Source organism: Monodon monoceros, unplaced genomic scaffold (assembly GCF_005190385.1).
Source record: "Monodon monoceros isolate NGI ecotype Baffin Bay Population unplaced genomic scaffold, NGI_Narwhal_1 Super_Scaffold_20, whole genome shotgun sequence".
NCBI classification, from domain to species: domain Eukaryota; kingdom Metazoa; phylum Chordata; class Mammalia; order Artiodactyla; family Monodontidae; genus Monodon; species Monodon monoceros.
This window is the reverse complement of record NW_021703777.1, coordinates 29,165,884-29,179,232: the sequence shown is the minus strand read 5'-3', so window position 1 is coordinate 29,179,232 and position 13,349 is coordinate 29,165,884. Positions and strand designations below refer to the sequence as shown.

Here is a 13,349-nt window from a genome sequence, read left to right as displayed (position 1 = left end):
TGGTATTTGTTTTGTTGGTAATAATCTTTTTCACTCCTCCTTTTGAAACAATGATGATAATATAGTTATTGCAAGCAAAATGTCAAACCCTGGTTCAGTCATAGTTTTTGAACAATAACCAATAGGTGAGCAATTCTCTTGTATGAAAACAGGAAAATGGGCATTACGGAAGTGAGAACATGAGACCTTTATCTAACAAACGACCAAAGGAACTTTTTATACACTGTTCTGTCTAAAATCCACTGTTGTTTTATAACCCATTAACAAAACAATAGATGGTAAAATGTGGGAGAGGGGAAGTACATCTTAGAGTCAAAGACATACCGAAGTTACTGGTAAATGAATATCCTCACTGGTACTAACCTGTGATATCACACTTCGGGAACTTTGGGGAAAGTGGTAGAAGAAAATTAGGAATATCTAAGTCATATGCCAGGCATATGCTACTTCAACTACCTATTTCAGCAAGCCTGAAGCAAAGTTCATGAAGCAGCTTCCTCTTGGAGCCCAAGAAGAAAATCGGTGCCTCTACCGCCTTTATTGTTTACAACTGTGGAAAATCCACTGAAACGTAATACCTTACAACTGGCATCAACACACAACTACAGCCAGCCCCCCACATCCGTGGCTTCCACCAACCATGGACATAGAACCTGCGGCTGCCGAGGGCTGACTGTATCTACTCATAAAACGAATCCCGCCGGCATCAACACAGGGCTTCTTAGGGGTGGACTCTGTTTAGTACTGTATATGTTAGGGTTTACTCGACATTCACTTATTTTATCCAATTTTCACTCCTTAAAAAAAAACTACTTCGAATAAATATAAACCGATTAGGGAAAAAAGTCAAAACTGAGGTGACTTGGGATGAAACGGGCTGACCTACAACAGCCAGGAGCCACGGCGGCACGTTCAGTAGGTGGTGCGGCTGAGAGCGTGGCGTGTTAGCATGCACTCTGCCTCGGGAAAGTAAGGTTTCCCTCACCGATGGTGTGGATTCTGACGGAAACATCATCGGTCAAGTCCGTGAGGCTCTAATCTAAGAAATACCACTGGATCTCTAGGAGAAAGCATATGAGGGCTTAGAGCAGAGAGAACATGGAAACCTGAGAGGCACACGGATGAGAACTGGTGGACAGTCCACTCAGGAGAAGTTTGTTCCCAAAGTGGACCAAACAGCCACAAATAAATGTTCCAATAAATGAATCCAATGAAAAGGAACAACTCTGCCTTGAGATAACCCCACACTTCAGTTCTGCTTGTCAGCATGCGGGACGGTCCCCTGCCTGGGACCCACGGAAGCCAGGTGTAGCACATGAGGTCGGTAGCTTACCACCAGGCTGCCCATTCCCATTCAGCTCCGAGAGCAGAGCCCAGCCAGGGGCCTGACCTCACATCTGGGGCCGTGTGTCCTCCCACCTTGCTGTCGGAGGGGCAGAGAGAGATGGCAGAGGTCACGTGGGTCGAGTTGGCAGACAGCCAGGGAATCTGGATGTAGCCAGACCACACGTCCGCTTTGCACCTTTTTCTGCAAATATAACTGAATTTAAATGGCACATGACAGTTTAGATCCACCAAGATAGGACTTTCACGGGAGAGATTTTCACTTGGGATCTTTGATACTTTTTTACCAGACACGATTTCAGGAACTCTGACCTGGTTTGGTTCTCCTTCCTGCAGCAGCCCCACCCCCCTCTCCATCACTGTTGAAGAGCCCAGCAGCCCCGGGACAGATTCCTTCCACATCAGGAAGCAGAAATGTCTTTAAACAGTTGGAAGGATCCCACACTGAGCTTGATGGAGCAGCTTTGCCACTTTCCGGCATGCGTTGGATGATGGAGGAGCAGCCAGCCCAGCCCCACAGCCTCACATCATCACGTGACATCACATTAGGCCAGAGCATGTTCACAAACACAGAGAGGAGGAGGACGTGAATCTGAAAGTCTGCATAAACCATGCGTATCCGCAAATACGCCCGTGCCTCCACTTGGCTATTTCTGCCCCACCACAGACGGAGGGAAAGTGTTTTCCACTTCAACTAGGAGGGCAGTCAGCCTTGCTACCTCCCTTTTCTGTAGCATAAAGTGTAATGATGTTAATTCCATAGGCATCTCAAGTTATCACTGCAGGGAAAAGCAAGGAAGCTGGGAAGGCAAAGACCATATAAAGTAGCATATCAAAAAAGTAAAATTAAAAAAAAATTTTTAATTCTACCTCTTCTATTTTCTCTCAGATGAGTGGGAGAAACATCTTTTGGATCTTTCTTTTCAATAGATATGAAAAGTAGAGTCCGTGATGCATTTCCTGGGTCCCCCAAATCACAAGATCCCCATATAAAAGCCCAAGGCTACGATGAATGACACTGACACATCACTCCCTGCCCTGCCAGAAATGCAGATTGCTCAAACCAGAGGGCCTCACATCGTTCTTTCTAGAGAACAGGGTGGTCTGACCTGCAGGCAAGGGAAGCAGGTGACCTACAAATGTTCCTCTGAATTCCACGGCAGTCACGTGCCAGAAATATGCAGTGAATCATTTTCCTGTCTCAAGTTAAGGAATATTTTTCCTTGCCAAAACCAAGATTCTGGGGGAGCCTGGCAGAAGCAGCTGGCTGTGCTGCAGCTTCAGACTTGGATCAGCTGAGAGACACTCCCCAGGCTTGACCCTAGTGCCAGCACAGGCGGTGCCCAGCCTCACACCATCAGACTCGGGCTGAAACCCTCCTGACCGCCAAAGGCCATGCTGCCAGCCCTGCCCCAAATGAAGGAGGCTTCTGTTTGAGGAGTATGGCACGAGCAGGTCCGTCTCTGTACCAAATACCTTTTTCTTCCACTCAGCTGCTCGACGATGGTAACACACCCCCACTGAGTTCAATAGCCCCTTAAAATCCATTGGCCAAGACTAACCAAAGTTGCACACATCCGCCTCCCTCAGAGAGACTACTGCCTTCCTTCATCTAAAAGAACTCACACGCCCCTGCCCTGGGAACTTCTTAGCCGCCTCGATTTTCTACCACTTTGTCAGGTGTCTTCCCCAGCCCATCCCACCTCCACCTTAGGACACAGACGCTACCCCTAAAGCATCCCTGACCACCTGGAGGGGCACAGCAGCTCCCAGGACACCTGCCCCGGGGCCGGGAGAGGCGTGTCCAGGCTCCATCAGCTCGAGACCCATCTGAGTTTCCTCATTTGCTGAACAGGGATGTTAGCTGTTCTCTCAGGGCTGTGGTGTGGCTCAAACAAGACAGTGTGAGATAACTCTGTACAAACTGTGAGCTTTTGTTATTATTTAGCACCTAGGCATTTCCCAGAACTAGACAATCGCTCCTTTAGAAAGCAGCGAATTCTGTCACCGGGCTGCTCCTGCGACGCTGCGTTCACACCTGACCCTCATGCCTCCTACCCACTGACCTCGGGCCACCACCCAGAGCGCCCAAAAGAAGTCTGCAGCCCCTGCCACAGAGCAGTTCACTGTGAAGCCACACATCAGGCGGAGGTGCCTCTGGGTTTTCCTAAGCAACACCTGACCGCTTCTCCACCAGTCCTTGGCTCCCAGGGCTTTAAACCCCTCGCCACCCTGGCTGCCTTCTTTTGGGCGATGGTTGCTTCATCTGCACCACACACCCCGAGGCCCCAGTGCAGAGCCGTACCTGGGAGGCTCGACTCACGCTGCCCACGACCTGCACGGACTTTTCAGGATGCAGCTTAAGGTTATGCTAACCTTTAAGCAGTTCTGTTGGCGCCTAATGACGTGATGCTCTTTGCACTTCTCCCCTCCCAGATCTTTCCCGTGAAGCAGTGAACGCCAAGGCCTTGGCCACTGAATCACAGGACTTCGCGCTTTGATTTCACATCTCAGGTTTGGATCGGTGCTCTAACCTGCTGAGATCGTCTTAAATCAGTCCATCCCATTTAAAACAGTGGATAAGGGTTCCTTCTGCATTGTCATACACATCATATGCAAAACTAAACAGAAGAAGGAAACTGAGTGCTGTGGCCTTTCTTTAGAGCTGCACTGTCCAGCTTGGCAGGCGGAGCAACACGAGGCTACTAAACGCTTGAACTGTGCCTGGTCCAACCTGAGATGTGCCATACATGTCAATACACACCAGGTTTCAAAGACTTAGGACAAAGAAGTAAGGTAAAGTATCCCAATGATTTTTTTTTTACATTGATCACATGTTGAAATAATACTTTAAAGGGATGTATTTAGATATATTGGGTTAAACTATACTATAATTTCACCTGTTCCTTTTTAGATTTTTTTAATATGGTACCAGAAAATGTTAAATTATGTGGCTTACATTGTATTTCCATGGGATGGCAAACTGCCCTAAAAGTCCTCCTCCAAGACAGCATCACTACCCAGCACTCTTCTTTCAATATGGTTTATCTGTTCTGAACCGTCCCCCATCTCCTGATTCACGTTTCACAATCTTATTCATGCAGATATTCTGGGGGAGTTACGCCAAATGCTTCCATCTGTATATTCCATGTACTTTCACGTCACGGCAACCTTTTTGAAGAAAGAGAGACAGACTCCCGCTGACTCTTGGCTGGGCCCAGCAGGCAGCCCGCGATGGCTTTGGCAGGTCACTGCTTCCCTTGCTCTATTCAAAGGTCAACTTCTGTAGACATGGCTCCCCTGCTGGAATAAGGGGATGAACATAAACCAAGCACATGCCTCTCTCTCAGTGCGGGAGCGGAGGAACCCAGCAATAAAGGACCTCTATTTAATTTGGATCCTGAGACCAGAATAAGAGCTCAATAACGTTTGCTAAATGTGTGGGTGAATGAACAATTTGCTGTGGTGTCGGAGCCTTTAGTTAGGATCTTCATCTAGATGACCACTCATGTCCAGGCCTTGATTTACCCTGGACAACAGGCTGCCTTCAAAAGAGCACAGGTTTGATGTCCGCGGAATCTGAAACCACATCATGGCTCTGCCTCCTGCCAGTTCTATGACCCGGGTTATGTCACCTGACTTCTGGGCTTGTTCCTTTACCACCGCTTAACACTGTAGGTGTTTGTGGGATTCATTACTAAAGAACTGCTTGGCCACTGCTAGGCCACGGTGCCACACCCAGCTCAGCCTACTCCTGTCTCCAGGCCACCCAAGGGTGCCACAGAACGTGGGAGCATGTGCGGGACAGAAGGTGCTCCAGCTCCTGTCGCCAGTGACTGGCACTGCCCTGGCCATATATTTTCTTAAGTCTTTAGCAAACGTCTTTGAACCTTGCAGTTTGAGAGATGGGGTCGAGTTTCAGGCTCCAATCAGTACACTAAAGGCCTCGCTCCGTCATTCTTCCATTTTCATTTTCACTATCCTCATTTTTCTCCTCTTTCTTTTGACATTAGCGCTTCGCTGCCATTAACAAACATTTTTCTATTGGAAGCTATGAAAAAGCTTGCTCTTTAACCAGTGAGAAGAGCGACAGGCAGAATGTTCTGGACCTGCCCATCAATACCCTCTCTTGAAGCCTGCACCCACTGGAGCTGTGTGCCCAGGAAGCCCATCTGCATCCTGTCACCTGCCTCTGGATTGGATCACAGGTCAGCACCAGCCCAGAAAGAAATCATCACACAGCAATGTGAACGAAGAGAACCAGAGCTGAAAGATACGGTTTCAAGCCGTGGAGCTGTACAGCCTTGCGAAGCTGGGGACAGAAGCAGTTGCAGGCTAAGCCAGAGCCCAGGCAAGCAGACGTTATGAGGGAACAGAAACCAAGAGCCAAAACGCAATGAAAGAAGCAGAGACAGGAGACGGCACAGTCTCTGAGACAGACACAGACAGACGAGAACAGCTGCCCCAGCTCCCCATTTCCTATAAAGCCTGACCTTCCTGTCTCTGGTTCCATCGAAGTCCTCTGTTGTACACTAATAATCTCTATTCGTTTTTGAGCTTTTGTGAGTTTCTGCACCTGTAATCAAACACACTTCCAGGTGCACCTCCGTGTGTTCTTCCCAAGCACCTCTCTTCCCCGTTGCGACCCCGAGACAAAAACAAACACCGGCACCAGCCAGAACCTGGGCCGAGGAGGTGTTGCTTTGACCACACACTCTTTGCAAAACCACCACGCAGGAACCTCTACCCACCCTGACGGCTATTTCTCAAGAAGGAAAAGTTTATTGGATACACTTGTAGGCGGCAAAAGTCTAACAATGAGAATGAACTACAGGCCCACCCGTTTAGAAGATGAGCAGGTAAAACAAATTCACTGATTATATACAATCATTAAAAAGAGCAGGGTGGTGGAAAAGAAGGAAAAACTGCCAGCAGCCTTCCAGAAGGTTAGTAACAGAGGATGTCTGCAGGCACCTTCCCGCCCAGTCCCCACTGCGCCCCGCGCTCCCTGGGGGTTGTTGCCGCCGCTGCAGACGAAAAGCAGATGGAGAAGGGAGGCTCCGGCGGCTCCTGGGGCCGCTGGTTGGTCCTGCTCTGCCCGCAGCCGGACCTGGAGAAGGAAGCGCCCCGGCGACTCGGCATGCACCATGCCTCTCGTTAAAAAGCCCCAAGGACAAGGTCGTCAGCATCTCCTAATACGGTCGTGGGAAGAGTCAGGGAAACACAACTTCGAGGGAAGAAACGGCCTTCCCTGCGGTCTGCACACAAGTCCAGAGCCAGTGTCGTCCTAGACGAGCCCCCGAGGCTGGGCGGAGTACCGGGACCAGCGTGTCCGCTCGGGCTCCGAGCCTTGCGCGGGAAGCCAGCCCCCGACCCCCGTCAGCAGAGGAAGGGCGCCCACAAAGGGACAGACGCAGTTCTGAGTTGCTTGTAAGAAAAAGGGAGCCCTCCTGAGTTTACTTAAATAAGAGAGAGATCTTGGTGCATCCAAAGTGTTTCTATAAAAATGCGCTCAATGTCAGATAAAAGTTGCACATTCTCCTGGTGACGCCGTCAAATGTCCACTGAACTGAGAAGACAGAGAATTTAAACGAAGCCACTCCGAGGACCTGTCCCCGAAGGCGACGCGCACAGGCCCCTCCAGGACCCGAGCGGAGCGCGCGGGAAGCGGTGGCCCTGGAGGCGCGCGCTCTCCACCCCGGCGATGCGATGCGATGCGCGGTGCGGGCAGCGATGCGGGCGGCGGCGGCAGCCGGTCAGTCGCGGTGGCGGCGCCAGGTCCCCGCCCGCTCGCACTCCGCGGCGGCGGCGGCAGGAGAGCGCGGGGGCGACTCCGGGGACGCAGAGGGCTCCGGGGCAGGGGGCTCCGGGGCAGCGGGCTCCGGGGCAGCGGGCTCCAGGCCGGGCCGGCTGCCGTCCGCGCCGAGCTTGCTGCCGAAGATCTGGCCCTCCTTATCTAGAGCCGTGTTCTGAGAAGAGATCAGGAGACAGTTAGCCCGCCGCCTCGGTCCCGGCACCGCGAGCAGGGCGCGCAGAGCATGCACGGCGGGAACAGTAGAGGAGAAGTAACGCCCGGCTGCCCCCGACGGCGGCCCACGGGCCAGCCCGTCCCCGGTGCCACGGCCTCTGCTCCTACTGCCCTGGACGCGGCCTGGGCAGATCCTCCCCGGCTCCGGCTCCCAGCTGCCTGGGTTCGGGGCGCTTCTCCCCATGCCCCTGAGCCCAGAAGAGTCCTGGACAAGAAGCAAACCCCATAAGAATGCGAGGTCCCTGACAGCTAACTCTTCTAAAGAAGGTTCCCCGTCAGGGATTCGAAGAGTACTCACAGGTCATCTATAGTAAGTACCTCCCACCCCTGCATCACACCGGTGCCCCATAACCTATGGAAGCCCTGGGAATCGATGGCGCTGCATTACCCATCGTTCCATCCTCCACCATCTCCTCCCTGCTCTTCTCTTCTTTGTGCAGGTGTCTTATCCTGTCACACCCCCAAGGGCTTTAACCTGCTCCCCTGCTCCAGGGGCGCAGAAGTCGTCTTACCTCCTGACCCTAGCCTGGGAGGTTGGCCCTGACCTGCCTTCCTCCTCCTCTGAGTGGGCTTGCGGACTTCTGCTCGGCCAGGCAGGCCGGGCCAGCAGCCCTCTCACTGGGTTTTCCAAACGTGCGGAGCTTTCGGTTCTCAGGCACCTTTAGCTACAAGGCACGTGGACCAGAAGTCCTTTTGTGGTCTAACGACCTTAAGGGGGAAATGCACCACTGATTCTTCCAGTACTCTTACTGGAAGGAAAAAAAAGTCTGGAGAAAATATGAACAATGAGGCTTCCTAGGACAGACTTGGGCGGCTGCCTTTGGAGCACTTGGTGTCAACTGGAAGACAGGTGTTCTCCACAGGCCCTTCCCAGCTCGGGCTGAACGCTCAGGGATTGCCAAGGACAATTTCCGTTACCTGGAGAAGAGGTAACTGTGGACAAGCCAAATCAGAAACTCAGCATCGCTCTTTAACAAGCTTCCAAGCTCCCAGTATGAGCAGAGGCCAGGCCACCCCTCAGTGAAAACACTGAAAGCGGGGAGAGGTGGCATTCACTTTTTTCTACCATAAAACTTCCCCTGGGTAGAAGAAAGTAACAGTCCCGCAGTTATTTCTCCTCTTCCCTTCCCGTCAAGAAGACGCATGTGTGCAGCGGAAGGAAGCACTGCTGTGCAGTTAGTACATACCATCGCCTGGGACCTAGTCAGAGGAAAGCAATGCAGGCGGCGTGAGAGGCAAGAGGGGCGAGGAGAGAAGCGGGGACAGAAACTAGACTTACTTTCAACAGAAGCAACACAGTCGAAACAGTTTTGTCTATCTTAAGCCCAAATCCATCCCAGCTTCCCCCCCGAAAGAAGCATAATCCCCGAGTGGGGAAGCACTCTTTTTGAATCCATCCTTTCTCCAGTCAGCTACAAAGCTACAAAATGCAGCGAGAAGGGGTTTCTTATCATTCCCTTTCCCACCACGAGATGGCCTCTTCTGGGCGAGGTGGTGAGCCCCCTCTGCAGGTGCACGGTCCTTTCTTAAGCAACTAAGGATAAGCCAGAGTAAATGCAAGTGCATTCTGAAACCACAGGCCCATCTTAAACCAAAATCCTATCCAATCGTGTTCTCCTATCCCAAAGCCTAGCTGACCCTACACTGTCTTACTGCTAAAAATGCATCTTTGGAAATGTATTTGCAGAAAGAGAACAAAAGCCTTCACAAAGGTCCCCATCTTATGCTCTCATTCACAAAAAGATGCTTTTTCACCTAAGTGAAAAACAGCCTTTAGCAGGAGAACGACTGGAGTTCTCCTCCCGTGCACTCGCCAGCTTTTGGTCTGGGAAGGAAGGCAACGTGGCAAGGCGAGAAGTTTTAAGTAAAGTTTCCAAGGCTGCGTTTGGCTGAAACGGGTGTCAGTAGGTACAGGAGACCTGCACCCATGAGGAGCTGAGAGCTGGATGCTGGTGTCAAAGTCCAAGAGAAGCATGCAGATTGAAGAGGGGTGATAATTAGAGGCGGCTCTGATGAAGCATAGCATGTTGAATACCAGAATTCTGCTCCGGGGTCCCCAGAGTCTCAACGGGGTACAGAGTGAAACTCTGAAGTGTCTCTCAAACTGTCAAATCAAACTGTCAAACAAAATGCAGACAACAGCATCAACTTGACTTTCTTGCACCGTTATTTACCATTCCTACCCTATTATTTTCTCACCAGAGCCTCAGGCTCCAATCCTTTGGGGGGCGTGGGGGGCCAAGGCAGAGAGAACACTAGGGGTGGCAGCGGAGAGCAAGGTTCCGTCTGGAAGCGACACAGCCGTTCCTGAGGGCTCCGCCTCGGAACATTTATGCCCTGTTTCCACTGCTATTTGTATCTGTAGGAAACCACATGAGCCTCACATACCCCAGTTATGAGAACATATAAATACCAGGGAGACTCATTTGTGAATAATGATTTTTAAGAAAACACTTGAAACTGTTCCCAAGGGCAGGACACAAAGACGCACAGTACTGGTGAAGAGAGCTAGGCAGACGACACAGAAGCCTTGCAAGCTGCCCGGACGCAACCACACCAGGTCCTCGGTCGGGGAAGGATAAGTATGACATCCCTGCGGAGGCCTGCTCACCGCTGCTCTGGGGGACAAGCCAGAATTCACAGGCCAGCTTTTTGGCCATGGAGAACTGGTACCCCCAGAGGCAGGCTCTACTGATTCCCCCGTAGGCAGTGAGCATGATGACGTCGTCAGCACCTCCCCAGAGCTAACGAGCTGTGGAGTTGTGTACGGAATGCGGAGTTAGATGGAACCCTACCAACATGCCCAAGATGACACTGAACACACACGGGAACACACAACTTTCACAATCACCGCTGGAATCACAATAAAGCATTGTTCGTTCACACAAACATCCGGTTAAAGCTCAGGAGTTTGAAATTTAACAGTTGAAATCCATCAGCAAATGGAAAAATGCCATTTGTAAACCGTGAGATGTAGTTTCTGTCTGAGAGAACCTAAACGTCCTTAACCAGAACAGAGCCTATACTGGGCCAAAAGGCAGAAGGGCTGATCATTCCAGAACCTTGGTGGGCCACAGGCCTTGGGCCATCCATTCCCATCTGGGCCGTGAGTTGACAGGTGACCCAGGGAATGAGGGGGGAGCTGCCGTAAGCCCTGGGCGCATTTTTAAATTTTAAATTTTTGTAAATTTCCCCAGAAGCTGCCTAACAACGCAGCCGGAGGCAGGGCGGTGACCCCTTACCCCAGCCGGCAGCCTTGCTCTCAAGGGTGAACCGCCTGAGAACTTTCTCATGCTCAGTCAAGATGGTTCTTTGCAAAGGGTTTAAGCTGACACTCCGTGACAACTCTGACTTTCTCAGGCTCTCTGCAGAACACTGCTGAGATGCCAGGAAAACCACAGCTCAAGAGGCCTTCCCGCTCTTTCGGCCCGGAGTCCATCATCACCCCCACTCGCGAGTCCGGCAGCACATCAGCCTGCAAGCCTGGCCTGGGGACTGGAGCGGGGAGCGCCGCCACCCACCCCGGGGGAGGAGGACGGTGCGGCGGTGCCAGGACGGTGGTGGAGGCTCCAGGAGCAGCCCGCCTCCCCGCACTCACGAGGGGGCGGGGCTTCTCTCTGCCTCTGTCTGGACCCGGGTCCTCGCTGGGAAGCTTCCGAGGCTACGATGCGCCCTGAGAATAAGCAACTGTTTTCCTCCCAGTCGCTAGGACATCGAGCCTTTGCAGAGGGTGAGGGCCTGTCCTGAGGTCAGGGTGACGGAGCTGTCCGGCTCCACAGATCCCCTCAGTACTGGGGTGGCCAAGACCCAGCTCAGGCCCCCGCCTCTGGAGAAAGCCAGACTCCCCGGCTGCGGCTCCCTGATCCTGTGCGCGGGACGGAGATCACGCCGAGGATCCGTGCTCTACACACGGCACCGGAGCAGGTGCGGACACGCCGGGGGCCAGTTTCACGGCCCCACTTGGGCGAGGACTTGGGTCTGGACAGCTGGTGGGAGGGTGCGCGCCACGCTTCTGGCTCAGTTTTATTTTTTCTGCCTTCTTCTCCCATTTGCTGAACTTACTTTCATGCTACTTCACTTACTTTAATGCCACTTTTCATCTGCTGTGTTTGTGGATTTAGGTAAGCTGCCTTTTTAAAAACATTTTGGAAGAAGGAAGATTTGAAAAAATATGGGGATCACTGTTAACTGACTTCTCATAAAATTTTACCAACCCTGAAAAAACTAATACATTTTTTTCATTCTTCTGAACTTTTAAAAAACACAAAACACTGACTTTTTAAAATGGAATTTGCTTAACTCTGGCTGTTTCTTATCCCAAGTTCCAAAGAATCATTCAAAGCTCAAATAATCTATTTCTGAGGCCCTGAGTAGTCAGGGAGTCACTTCCTCTTGCTGTAAGTCCCACCTGGGCTTGGGAACCGCTCTCTAGACGGGAAAGCAGAGATGAGACAGAAGTAGCTGCCTGGAGGCCACCAAGCCCAGGAGAAGAGGCTGGGACGCCCCGGGCCAGGGGCCCATCAGCCTGGCCTTGCTGGGACCTGCGCAACCTCTGATCCCAGGACCTAAGGCCTGGGAGCTGGCCAAAGGGTGCCCTTCACGTGCCAAGCCATTCCTGAAGTGGAGAAGAACATGACAGCGCCCACGGCCGCGTGAGGGAAGCGCCTGGCGGCTGACTTGATAAGATTCGATGTCGGCCCCGAGCAGTGAGCCAGAGGCTGCAGCTGCCCAAGGGCAGAACCACCCGTTCTACTTACCATGATAACGGAGACCCCGGTGGTGGTGCTGTTCTGTTTGGGGAGCGCGTTATTAAAGTGCTGTTTGAGTTTACCTGTTACTTCAGCCTGCATATTATTCTCCTGGGAGGCATCGTCCTACAGGAGAGAATCAAATACACTGCCTTTGATTCTCACGTCTATGTTGTCTCTTCCTCAGCAGTCACACACCAGCCCGTCACCACCACCATCTCCTCCTAAATGGGCCCATCTGAGCCACAAGGTCGGGGGAACCATCTAAGTGAAGTAATTCGAAATGATTACCTTTATTCACCAGTCCCCTGCCCTCGGAAAGACCCTCTGCCATTCACCTCCCTCCTTAGGTCTGAAGGGGGCCGAGGAGAGGGCAGAGGTCCCAGTGGCACAAGGACATTCTACAGGGTTCTGAGACCCTTTCCCCGCAGCACAAATGCCACCTAATTTAGTATAGAGCCCTCCCACGGAAACATCAAAATTCATGAACAGTTTATCATTTTAATCAAGAATGCAGGTAGCTGTTAGTCCTGATCGCTCATTTAAAAAATATGGCATCTCAGCTACTTGGCCCAAGAGCCAAGTCACTTAGCAGGACCCAGAGAGTTTGAACGGAAAGGTCGGGACATGTGGGACAGTGGGTGGCAGAGGTGCCTGGGGAGCCAAAGTCAGCAAAAGCCCCTGAATTAACGTCACTGTCCCGGAGCCTCCAGGACTGAGGGGGACGCAGCCTCTCCTGCTGTTGCCATTTCGTGGATCGTGTTTACCACGAGCCCAGAGCCACCGCCCAAGCTCAGAGAAATTCCAGGCAACGTCACACATCCTCTGCCTATCTCTGGCAGGACCGCATCCCGGCCACGCCGCCTGCAGCAGGAGTGCTCCTGGGACCACGTGCCATGAAGACAGAGACCAGGGTCTGACACAGGCTCATCTCTGGGCAAATCCTAAAAACTCTCAAACCCCAGGATGACAGAAAAAGCTCCTTAGAGAGCATCCTGGCCAAACCCTTCTTCTCACAGACAAGGAAACTGAGGCCCAGGAAGGGACAGTGACGTGCCAGGTCACTCACAGGGCGGGATCCTGGTGCCAACCGCTTTCTCCCAGAGAAGTGCCTTCATGCTACTTGCTCATTAGAGAAAACAGACATTTAATCCTCCACGGAACTTGGATGCAGAACTTTGCCTGCGCAAAAGCCCTGGTGAGGAAGCACGCTGTTGGCCACAGGACAC

General features: G+C 52.1%; 1 protein-coding gene across 11 annotated transcripts in view; it reads right to left on the bottom strand.

The window, feature by feature from the left end:
* Positions 1 to 5,957: 5,957 nt before the first annotated feature.
* The window catches only part of DCLK2 (doublecortin like kinase 2), a 152,709-nt gene continuing 145,317 nt past the window's right edge, over positions 5,958 to 13,349 (bottom strand). For 4 of the 11 annotated variants that reach the window (XM_029235187.1, XM_029235188.1, XM_029235190.1 and 1 more), the window contains 2 exons: positions 12,130 to 12,246; positions 5,958 to 7,313 (listed from right to left, as the gene is read on the bottom strand). In XM_029235187.1, the coding sequence (XP_029091020.1) occupies positions 7,101 to 7,313; positions 12,130 to 12,246 (330 nt within the window). In that variant the 3' untranslated portion in view covers positions 5,958 to 7,100. Of the gene's footprint in view, positions 12,247 to 13,349 lie in introns of all 11 variants that reach the window. The other 7 variants (XM_029235182.1, XM_029235183.1, XM_029235184.1 and 4 more) reach the window with 3 other exon arrangements.